Below are 12,203 nucleotides of genomic sequence, written 5' to 3'. Positions count from 1 at the left end.
CACTCCCTCCGACGACGTAGGAAGGCCCCAACTGCTCTGCATTCTCACCGCCGCTTTCACTGTCTGTCCTCCTGGTCACTGCTGCCCTAGTGGGCGTTCACATTTTTTTCGTGAAACAGCAAGAAACAATTCTCTGTAGACTATTTTCCTAACCTCAAAGAAGAATCAAGTCCCAAAGCAAGGACCAACAGTTCAGGTGCAGGGGAAGGGCCAACAGCCGAGTCAGAGTCGCAGAGAGCTCCGCCGCCCGTGGCCCTAAGGGCACCGCCTCTCGCCGCCCGGGGGCTCCGACACCCGCAGGGCAGACAGGGGCCGCAGCCTCACCGCGGACCGGCGCACTCTGACCTCCCGCCTCGGGGGCGAGAGAGACGACAGAGCTGGGGGCACAGGGTGAGGGGCGTCCTTCCTTCCCAGGGGCTGCCAGAGCCTCCTCCTCCCTCAAACAGCTACAGCCGCACTCGCGAGTCGTCCCGGGGTGACGTGACACACGGGGCACGGGCTGTGCCTCGGTGGGCGGCCTGCCAGCCCCGGCCACCTGCCCCCGCCGTGGGCCCTGCTGCCCGCGCACCGTGTCGGGACTCCGACGCGGCCGTGAGCCGCCGGGACCCGGCCCGCGCCTGAGGCCTGGCCGGCACGCCCTTACCTCTCAGAGGTCTCCAGGGACAGGCCGGCCCTCTCCTCCTTGTGGTCACGGTCACTGCCACTGCCCGACCGATGCAGGCTCCGGCGGGAGTGTTTGCGCCGAGGCTGCTCCCGCTCCGGCGTGTCGTCCGGCTCCACCGTCTCACTCTCCACGTAGGGGTAGGCCACCAAGTTGATGTAGCCGTCACTGTCCCCCTCGAAGCAGACGGACACCACGCCTGTTGGGAAAAGGCAGCCAGTCAACACACGTCCCCGTGGGCGGGGCCCTCCCCACGGGCGGGTCCGTGAGCACAGACGTAGCCCACCCCGACCTCTCGGCCCGACAATGGCCAGCAGATGCCTTCCCAGAAGACAGTGGGCTCCTCGCGGCCCCTCCACACTGGCTCCTTGCCGCTGATCCCGTGTAAAGCCGTATCTATTTCCCACTCTCCCAGCCACAGCCAGAGCTCTCACTCGCAATCAATGACTCCCGCACCACGCAAGGGCACCACGCAAGGGCACCACGCAAGGGCACCCTGCGGCGACCGGAAACAAAGCGCGAGGGCGGGGTGCGCGGTCACGAGTGCGCAGGAGCCGATGTCCAGGGGCCCCGGAGGCCAAATCTAGAACGATGTGAGGAATAACGTTTCCCGAAGTCCATAATAAGAATAAATGGGTGAGAAGAGATCATTCTTCCTTACAGAACTGTAATTCCTTTTTATTAACAGATACATTAGAAACGATGGAGATAGAAGCCCCACTGGGCACGCGTCACAGCGACAATGGTCGCAGGCAGGAACCACTGACGGGTTCTAAAATGAGCGGGCTCCAGCGTGACAAGAAACAGCATATTCAGAGTCTCGACGTGTTTAATCACAGTGGGAACAGAGGCAGCCTGACCGGGCGGTCCGAGCTGAGCCCCCGGTGACAGCACACGCGCCTCCCGACACCAGGAGCTGAGGTGGCCATGGGGTCACTTCTGCGGCCCAGGGCACACAGCCTGCATCCAATCACGAGCAGAGACGAGGCGAGCCCAAACGGAGGGACCCTCCACAAACGACTGCTGGGACTCTGCGGGGGCGCGGGGCTCAGGGAAGACGGGGGAACCGAGACGGTGTCCGGACTCTGGGGGAGACGCGGGGGGACGAAACACAGTGTAAAGTCCTAGGCGGGAAAAGGACACAGCGGGGAAACGGCCACGGCCTGACCGCGGCCTGCAGACTGGTCAGCGGCGCTGTGTCAACGCCCGCTCCGGCTTCCGCCGTGACACACGGCACCACGCTCGTTTTCTTCGTGCGAGGCTCTCACGGACACTCGACGAGCGGCCTGAACACGACTGTGATTTCGGCGTAAGCCTCTGGATCACAACAGGCGCGAAACAGCACCATTCTCAGAACCTACGGCCTTTAAAACCAGCTGCTGGGGCCCACGTGAGCAGTGGAAGGTGGCAGAGGGCCCGCAGGCCCGCATCTGCTCTGCCTGCTGCCGGCCGCCCCCCTCTCGGTGTGCTCGAGGACCACAGCACGCCTGCCACCGCGAGTCCACGCACGGCGAGCCCGCGGCTCTTCCCGCAGGCGGAGTCCACGGAGCTCAGCGGCTTCCTCTCTACTGCCCTCTCCCAGCTGAAAACAGCGGCACCCACCACCAGCCATCTGCCTGTGAGGGCTCAATGGACAGCATCCTGCACCCGGCCGAACAGGGAGGACGTTCCTTCCCCTTTGATGGGACACACTGCGCGGACACGGAACTTCCGTGAGTCCGCGGCACATTCTCCAAACTAAAGCAAAGCCCAGCTGAGATTCACGAAGGGACTTTTTTCCACCTGCTCGCCTGAGAACTCGAGGAGGATTTCCGGCACGCACCTGACAGCTGAACACGTGTTCACGGCGGACAGGACCCCGCAGGGCCACAGAGCGGGGTCAGCGAGAGGGGAGAAGACGGAGGGTCTGCACCGATCACAGGGGGTCTCTCAGGGCTCTGCGATCTTTCCCAAGCACTGAGTTTACATGTTTATCCTCCCCTGAGGGCTTGTTTACTGACTTCAGGGAGGGGGGCAGCGAGGGACAGAAACCTGGGTCGGCTGCCTCTCACACGTGTCCCAGCCGGGGACCGAACCCGCAACCCAGGCACGTGCACTGACTGGATGTCAAACACAGGACAAACGCCCCGGCCAGCTGAGCCACGCTGGCCCGGGCACCAAGCGCTGAATTTAAGTCAAACGCGCCGGGCAACGCAGCAGCGGCTCGTCAGCCTGGACGCTTGGTTACACCCAGGTCTGCACCTGGCACCCGAACCATCTCGGAAAGACCATCCACCAAGCTTTCAATTCAGACACATGCTCTAAAATGCCGTCTCGGCAGAGCCCAAGAGCCTGGAGTGATGGGTCTGCCTCTTCCCACGCGGGCTGCGGGTCCTGCCGGCACGGGAGGGAGCCAGCGCACGTGGGGCGGGGCCTCCACGGACAGGTGCGCCGCCCAGCAACAGGGCCTCCCTCGGTCCGCTGGCTTCGCGGCGGCATTAGAGAAAGCTGGGTATATGGGAACTCTCTTATTTCCGCAAACTTTTCTGTAACTTTAAATTTATTTCAAAATAAAACATAAAATCCCTATGCTATGGCCTTTGAAATAGGTAAATTGAACCAATAATATCTTCCATTTTCTTTGAAGAAATTGGGCTTAATTTGACTTTTAAAAAAGGGATCAATTTTCACTTAATTGAATTGTATTTCCGAGAAAGCAGATTCTTTTCTAGTGAAACTGTGGCTGGAGGAAAGAAGGTCAAGTAGACACTAAAGGTCTGCTGTGGCCTTTAAAGACTTCTGTCCCCTGGATGCGAGAAGGCTGCGGGGACCAAACCCGTGCTGATCGGGCACCTGGAGACTCCACCGCCTCCCGGGTCTGGGGCTGCGACTTAAAGAACGTTCTCCTGGACCCTGGCCCAGCTCCCCCTCATGTGAGAGGCAACCACACACTGATGTTTCTCTCCCTTTCTCCTTCCTTCCCCTCTCTAAACAAATAAAATCTTTAAGAAATTTTTCTTAAAATGGAAAGTAAGTGTTGCCAAGGGTGTGGAGAAATAGGAATAGTGCTGGTAAGAATGTCAAATGGTACAGTTGCTATAAAAAACTTCAAAACGCTTTAACACAGAATTACCACATAACCCAGCAATTCCCTCCCAAGTATATACCCGAAAGGAGTGAAAACGGCCTCACACATGCATCTGCATGCCCGTCTTCACACAGGCGCCACCCACAGCAGCCCCGAGGTGGGAAGGGCCCAGGTGGGCCGCTGGGGGAACGAAGGGACAAAACAGAACCTGCCGTGTGTTTACAACGGGATCGATTTCAGCCTTAAAAAGAAATGAAGTTCTGATCACGCTGCAGGACGGCCAGGCCTTGACAACATTATACGGAGTGAAATAAGCCACACACACGAGGATGAAAATTACACGGTTCCACTTCCATGACACACCTATGTATGGCGAGCAAGTCCGCAGTGCGAGAAAGCGGGTTAGGATGCGAGGGGTCTGGGCGAGGGAGCGATGGGGAGTTGTTGTGTAACGGGCACAGAGCTTTTGTCTGCGTGATGAAAAAGTTCCGGAAATAGACGATAGTAATGGTCACACGACACTGTGAATTGACTCAATGCCGCTAAATTATATACTTAAAAATGGCAAGTTGTATGTTATGTATATTTACTACAATATTAAAAAAAGTAAGAGAGCAAAAAGTCAATACTGATATGAATTGGTTTTTCTAAATTAAGGATTCCCTCAGGGAAGGGTGGTGTGAACATAACTGAATTTGTACAGCTTTAGAAATGTTAACAATCAGAACACAAAAAACAGATAACTTATGACAAGCATCATAAAATTGTATCCAGTGATGAAAGTCAGACTTTAAAACAGAGTGACTTAATTCTGGTGTACACTGATGGGGTTCTATTCCATAACGTTAACTTACTTTTAAAACACCCAGTCTTCCTTCCAGAACCAGGACCCCCAGCCCCGCCCTCCCCTGCAGTACAGGCTCCGCAGGGCCCCCCACCGCCGGCCTGGAGAGCACCCCATCCTCCCCCTCTGGGGCCCGGGAGGCAGAGGCTGCCCCTTCTCTCCCAGACCACCCCAGCAGAGAGCAAACCTTGACACCAGCGTGGTCCTCACCAGGGGGACTTACTGCTGTGAGTTCTTCCAGGCTCCACCCATCAATGAAGCCACTTTCCAAGACCTGAAGGCCTCCCGGACGCTTCCCGACCACATTCTGCGGGCCGAGCAGCCGAGCGGCTCCGAGACCGCAGGGCCCCACAACCGCGCCACAGGGCCCACGGAACCCGCGCCGCCGAGCTGCGGGCGCGCACACCCAGGCCGGCGACTACTGACCTTTGTACTCGGGGGTGAACTCCTTCATCTCCGGAGGGAGGGACTCGTAGAAGCGCTGCTCCCGCGGGATGAGGGGCTTGCACACGGTGTGGTCGTCGTAGCGCATCATGCTGCTGTGGCCGCCCACCTGGTGGATGAAGGGCTCCAGGAGGACGCCCCGGTCTCCGGCCCGACTCGCGTTCTTGCAGTGCTGCCCCACCTCCATGGTTTGACAAACACACATCGCGTTGGGGCCGGCTGCACGCTGAGGGCCGAGGACGCAGCACATGGGCCACGGGAGGGGCGCGAGGCGGGAGGTCCCGGCGGGCCGGGCGCCGACGGTCACAGCCCGCTGGGCTCACTCTCCTTCCCTGACAGAGAGGAAGAGAGGCAGAGAGGCAGTCAGCACACCGAGACGCCACGGCCTCCCGGGGTTCAGCGCGCCTCTGCCCCGGGAGCGAGAGCGGGGGTCTGCTCCGTCCCCGCCGTGCGGTGGTCCCCCACCCACCCTGCATGGTGCGCAAAAGGCAGGTGGTGAGTTTCTACTCAGTGGTGCCAGTTTGGTCTCCTCCATCCACCTTTCTGTGCACAAAGCCCATATTCTCCTCCCGCCCCAGTTCTCAGACCCCTTTGAAGTTCTCTGAAGGGTCTGATTTTAAAGTGACAGCACGTCACAGGCACCAGGAGGGCACCCAGCGATCGCCGTTCGCTTCCCATCCAATGCTCAGGAGTCCGGGGGGAAGAGAAGGCGGCACGGACTCAGCCCGCTCGGGCTTCTCGGGCGTCCGCAGTGGGGAGGACGTGCTCCCGCCTGAGGAGCCAGGTCGCGCCGGGGCCCCCACTTTTCTGCGGCAGGTGCCAAGGAGCAGGCGGGGAAAAGCCATCCCCTGTCGCGTGGCAGGACAGAAAAACGCCCTGCTTTTCCCAAAGGACTTCAGGCTTCAGGTTTCTTCTACACTACGTCTCCGGCCATCCAGCCCCGGCCACTGCTAGCACCCGGGGCCGCCCCTTCTGTCTGAGTCTACACCAACCAGCAGGACAAGACAGAGCTCTGTGTCTTCAAAAGCCCTGCTGGTAATGTTCATTTCCTCCCAAGGAAGTTACCAGTAGCGGGCACTTTCCTTAGTACTGAATATTGTTTAGAACCAGAAATGTATCGGCAATACTACATCTGAAAATTCAAGACTAAAAAAAATATATATATATATGGGTTGGCCTGCGAGAGACACACCGTTGCTTTTTCCTGAGCCTCACAATCACGGGAGAAGCGGGCCACCCAAAAACATGCAGCAGAGCTGCAACACTGTCCGAATCCAGAGCTGCCCGGGAAACTATGTTCCACTTCAACTGCTGTCGACGGGAATAAACCGCCCCCGAGATCGGCGCTGCTTTCGGGCACTCGTGTTTCTGCTTAGCCGCCCCCTTTCCAGTCCTCCTTCAGGACGAGGCTCGCCGCCCCAGGGCGGTTCCCCCGGCCCCAAGCCCCCCTGCCCCGAGCCGGCCTTGTTTTGTTTTGGCGTTTCCTTTTAAATAACCCAGGAGTCTGAAAGAGGCGGAAGCGCCCGAGCTCCCCCCGCCTCTCTCCCCGAAGCCCTGGCTCACCGGTGGGTCGTGGGGCTGTGGGGCCGTGGGCGAGTCACTCAGCTTCCCGCGCGCACCTGCGGCAGGAAGACACGCCCGCCGCTGCCCCGCGGGGCGTGGACGGGCGCACACAGGGAAGGGCCCGGGCTTGTCCCGAACGCCGCCCAGCCCGGGCAGCACCGGGAACAGGGGCAGCCTGACTCACTTTCACAAAGGACCCGAGGCTGCTCCGGAAACCGGGTGGGTGTCCCCCGAGGCACGTGGACCAGGGAGGGCCGAGGCCGAGGGCGTCTCTGCCCCCCTGCCCGCACGTGCCTGCTGACAGAGGCGTGATCCCGTGCGGTGGCCGAACCTCCAGGGACCGTGATGCTCCATTCTCTGCCCAGGGGGAACCCCGAACAGGACCCAGCGCCCCCGAGTGGCTGACGCAGGACAGGGCCTGCGAGGGAAGCTGGCCGGGGGTCCTCTGGGGAAGGTCCCCTTGCTCTCCAAGAGCGTGTGAGAGGTGCCCCCCCCCCCGGATGTGACTCCATCCGGACGTGGCACCCGAGACGACTGCGGCCACTTTGGGAGCTTGAAGGCCGGCGCGCTGAGCACGCAGAACAGACAGACAGAAAGAACCAGGGTCCCTCGTGCTGTCACGGAAGTGCCGGGTGTCTTGTTGTGTAACAAAAATAAATTTCCCCTCATGCTTTGAGCCAGCTGCATTAGGGTTTTCTGTCACTTTTAGCAAAAGCCATCCTAAGTGAAAGGACAGAAGTAGTTGCATCAAAATCCCCGTATCTCGCCCTGGCTGGTGAGGCTTAGAGGACTGAGCTCTGGCCCGTGAACCAAGGGGTCGCCAGTTCGATCCCCAGTCAGGGCACGTGCCTGGGTTATACGGGCCAGGTCCCCAGCAGGGTGCGCGAGAGCAAGCACACACTGATGTTTCTTTTCCTCTCTTTCCCCCTCCCTACCCCCCACCTAAAATAAATAAAATCTTTTAAAAACAAAAAACAGAAACCCCCCAAATCCCCAGATACCCAGCTGATGTACTTCACACATAAAGAGGCCAGTGTTTCTGATGACCAGGGAACGGGCCGCAACTGCAGAACAGGTCCTTCATGGTAACAACGTGTGTGCTCTGCCCAAAGCCAGAAATTAAAAAATGTAGCTCTCTAATCTTTCAAGCCTCCCCTGAAGACAGAGAACTTGAATTATATCTGGTCCTCAGGGCTGGTACCAAGATACTAAAAAACAATGTGACAAACAGAAAGTTCCTTCTCTGTTTAGAGGTCAAGAATCTGTGTAAACACCCAGATACCGAGCCCCAGACTGAGCCTCCTGTGGTTCGGCAGGAGGCACAACATGGAAGGCACGCTCTCACCACATCGAGACCCTACGGATCACGACTTTCTACAAACTCATCTGAACACAATGGCATGGGGACTTCCGGCACGACGGAGGCACAGGCAGATACACTTCGCCTGCTCACACAACCACCTGAAGGATGACAACAAGTTTAGAAACAAAAAATAACCAGAACTGCCAGGAAACCGAACTGTAAAGGAGTCCGTCGGACAACCCAGGGGTTCCAGGAGACACAGTCAGACTGGTAGGCGGGGCAGAGCCAGGCGGCCAGCGAGAGGGGACGCACAGCAAGGCAGCCGCTGAGGCCTGGGAGAGGCAGCGGGCTGGGCGCTCCCACGCTTGTGCGCGGGGAAACCGGGGGAACAACTGGGGAGCGAAACAGACCACGCGGCCCTGGGTTCCAGCCCAGGGAAATAAAGCCTCAAAACCTCTGTCTGTAAAAGTCAGTGGGGGTTGCAGGGGTGGGAGAAACTCCAAGTCTCACAGGAGAGTCCACTGGAGGGGCCCACAGGATCCTGGACGGTGCACAAGCCCACCCACCTGGAATCAGCACCAGCAGGGCCCAGTCTGCTGTGGGTAGTGGGGGAAGGGACTGAAAGCCAGTCCAGAGCCCAGCAAGTGGCACTGTTCCCTCTCAGACTCCTGCCCCACATACAGCACCACAACGCAGTGACGTGGGTTGCCCCGCCCCAGTGAACACCTAAGCTCCACCCTTTTCATGTAACAGGGGCCCTGAGACAAAGAAATACGGCCCAAATGAAAGAACAGATCACAGCTCCAAAAATAGAACTAAGTGATGAAGACACAGCCAACCTATCAGATGCAGAGTTCAAAACACTGGTAACCAGGATGCTCACAGAATTGGTTGAGTATGGCTGGAAAATAGAAGAAACCGTGACGGCTATGAAAAGTGAAACAAAGAACCAACAGTGATGGGAAGGAAACCAGGACTCAAATCAACTGTTTGGACCAGAAGGGAGAATAAACATTCAACCACAACAGAATGAAGAAACAAGAATTCAAAAAAATGAAGAGAGGCTTAGGAACCTCCAGGACGTCTTTAAACATTCCAACATCTGAATCATAGGGGTGCCAGGAAGAGAAGAGGAAGAGCAAGAAACTGAAAACTTATTTGAACAAATAATGAAGGAGAACTTCCCCATTCTGGCAAAAGAAATAGACTTCCAGGAAGTCCAGGAAGCTCAGAGAGTCTCAAAAAAGTTGGACCCAAGGAGGGACACACCAAGGCACATCATAATTACATTACCCAAGATGAAAGAGAAGGAGAGAATCTTAAAAGCAGCCAGTTACCCTACAAAGGAGTTCCCATCACACTGTCAGCTGATATTTCTCAAGAGACCTTGGGAGGAAGAAGGGGCTGGAAAGCAGTATTTGAAGTCATGAAAGGCAAGGATCTACATCCAAGATTGCTCTATCCAGCAAAGCTGTCATTTAGAATGGAAGGGACGATAAAGTGCTTCTCAGATAAGGTCAAGTTAAAGGAGTTCATCAGCCCCAAACCCTTATTATATGAAATGGTAAAGGAACTTAATCTAAGAAAAAGAAGATCAAAACTACTAACTGTAAAATGACAACAAACTCATAACTGTGAACAACTGAACCTAAAAAAACAAAACAAACTAAGCAAACACCTAGAAGAGGAACAGAGTCACAGAAATGGAGATGACATGGAGGGTTAGCAGTGGGCAAGGGGAGGGAGGAGAATGGGGGAAAAGGTACAGGGAACAAGACGCATGAACAGTAGGCACCAAAACCAACAGGGGGCGGTTAAGTATAGCATGGGAAGTGGAGAGGCCGAAGAACTTACATGTACGACCCACGGACATGAACTTGGGGGGGGGGGGGCGATGCTGGTGGGAGGGGAGTGCAGGGCGGAGGGGAATAAAGGGGAGAAGAAAAATGGGACAACTGTAATAGCATAATAAAATATATTTAAAAAATAAACAAACACAATGGAGTGAATAAATCCCGTTTTCCAGAGCACAACTGACTCTCAAGCAAGACCCTGCAAACTGTCCTCTGGCCTGATTTCCAGCAGCGTAAGCCTCCTGAGGCACCACCAGCTTCGGCAGTCTTTTTCGAGACTTAAATTCAGGAACCGCCAGCATAAAGAAAAACTTGCAAATTCTTTTAAGGCTACAAAGTATAAAAAATAATGTCAGGTAACTGAAAACTTGAGGGACTCTGGTTTCACGGCCAGAAGTTAAACCAACATCAAAAAAAGAAAAGGCACCGAGAAGTGTGTTTGTTTTGTAACTGCTCCAGAGGGTTCCCTCCCGGAAACTTCGTAAGTGGTCCTTTTTCCCCCTAAGGCAAAAAATAACCTCGCCCCCACCCCCACAAAACCACCGGGTTCCCTACCCAGGCTGCAATCAGCGGGCTGCCTGCGTCTGAAATCCACGTGGCACAAGCACGCCTCCTGCGACAAAAATCTTTGGCTATGACAATAGCAGCAGGATGTTTTTTAGGTTGAGACTAATAAAAAAATACTTCTAGTTAAAAAAAATAACAATAACTAGATATCGTCTCCTGCAAATATCACAACAGCTCATACAAGAGAAGGAAAAGCTTAAATAAGCTGCATATTATGAAGATCTCACAAGTCTATCCATTCAAATGCATTAGGACTCGCAATCTTCTTCTTTTCTGTAAAAAAAAAAATCACTTTGTTTTGTAATTCACACCTCTCAGAAGAAGAAATTCCCTCTTGGTCCCCAGAAATGTCCCTCCGTCCCTGAAGCACAAGGCCTGTCTGTCCCTGCGCGGTCTCCGGGACCGCTGTGCACCCCCCTCCCCAGGCAGTGCACCCCCCTCCCCAGGCAGTGCACCCCCCTCCCCAGGCAGTGCACCCCCCTCCCCAGGCAGCGAGGCCTCCCTGCGCAGTCCCGCTCCGGGGGCAGACAGACTCCCCTTCCGGCGGACACTCTGAGGCACGTCAGTCAGGGCAGCAGGCGCAGCGAAGACTCTAACAGTCTAAAACCATGCTGAAACTCGGGAGGAAAAGGCAAGGCCAGAGCCACTGCCTGGAGTCCCTATTAGGACGAACAAGGAGGAGTAAACAGCAGAAGACTCATGGAGAACGAAGGTGCTCAAAGCTCCCTCCACAAGTTCCCGTGCAAGAGACACTTCATGAAGGCAGTGCTTTCAAACCCTCTGGCAGGATTAGTCTCTCAGGTGCTCGACCTTTGACCTGGACAGCAGCCCCCCCTCGCCAGCAGCCTCCGAGGGGCACGCAGGACAGAGCCTGCTCCCCCCCCCACCCCCGGGCTGCGCTCGGCACCTGGGAAGCCCCGGAGGAAAGCGACGCCCACTTATCCCCATCCCACTGCAAACCCCTGAACTCCGGGGTCTCCAGAAGACCCCGTCTGGAGGCACGGCGACTGCACCCCGCAGTCAGACGGCAGCCTGGACGCTCCGCTCCCAGCTGTCACTGTACAAGGCTGCTGCAGCTCTTCCCACAGCAGCACTGCCCTCGGCACCTGCGACCTCATTGGCCCTCTGAGCTACACAGCTGCCAGCGCCACCAAGAGGGTCCCGGTCCCCGCGGTACTCTGATCATGTGGTGCAACACCGTCACCAGCACTAATGCTCCGTGCTCGATGACCGCCACCCTAGGGGCCTTCCTATACAAAACCAAGTAACCGAGTACCTGCTCCCTGTCACGCAAGACTAAGGACCTGAGCAATAAGAAGTGTTGTCAGAGCACACTGGAAAAGCCCCACCTAATCCCCTCGCCCTACCCCAACCCCAACCCCAGTGGACTGAACATGGCCTGAGAACCAAAAAGTCGCTGGTTCGATTCCCGGTCAGGGCACACGCCTGGGGTATGGGGTATGGGCTGGGTCCTGGGTTGGGGGAGCATGAGAGGTAACTGGTTGATGTATCTTTTATGTATCGGTGTTTCTCTCCCTCTCTTTTTCCCTCCCTTCCCTGTCTCTCTAAAAATAAATATATAAAATCTTTAAAAGAAGAAAAAGATTTTTCTGGCTAGTGTAGCTCAATGGTTGAGCTACAGTGATCACAGCAAAGTGTCTGCTCTGATCCAGGGCAACATTTTTATTTCTTTTTTAAAAGCTTGAAACAACTATGGTCAAATGTTAATATGTTTAAGTCTGTGTGTCAAGTACAATACTGTACTATTACTATGCACTGTACTATGAAATCTGACCTCAGATTTCATTAAAACACATAAAGCCTTCCCAGCGCTAGAAGCCTGATGTCGGTGCGCAGCAAACGTCAGACGAAGAACGCACCACCAGTTGTTCTGACGCCGA

General features: G+C 55.9%; 1 protein-coding gene across 3 annotated transcripts in view; it reads right to left on the bottom strand.

Moving 5' to 3' along the window:
* Nucleotides 1-12,203, bottom strand: part of IP6K1 (inositol hexakisphosphate kinase 1) — a 36,666-nt gene that overhangs the window by 8,970 nt on the left and 15,493 nt on the right. For all 3 annotated transcript variants that reach the window (XM_045856826.1, XM_045856827.1, XM_045856828.1), the window contains 2 exons: nt 4,999-5,348; nt 644-860 (listed from right to left, as the gene is read on the bottom strand). In XM_045856826.1, coding sequence (XP_045712782.1) covers nt 644-860; nt 4,999-5,266 — 485 coding nt within the window. In that variant the 5' untranslated portion in view covers nt 5,267-5,348. The remainder of the gene's footprint in view (nt 1-643; nt 861-4,998; nt 5,349-12,203) is intronic.

Source organism: Phyllostomus hastatus, unplaced genomic scaffold (assembly GCF_019186645.2).
Source record: "Phyllostomus hastatus isolate PE091 unplaced genomic scaffold, TTU_PhHast_1.1 phas_scaffold_129, whole genome shotgun sequence".
Lineage (NCBI taxonomy): Eukaryota > Metazoa > Chordata > Mammalia > Chiroptera > Phyllostomidae > Phyllostomus > Phyllostomus hastatus.
The sequence above is the reverse complement of the archived record's forward strand: the minus strand, read 5'-3'. Positions and strand labels throughout refer to the sequence as shown.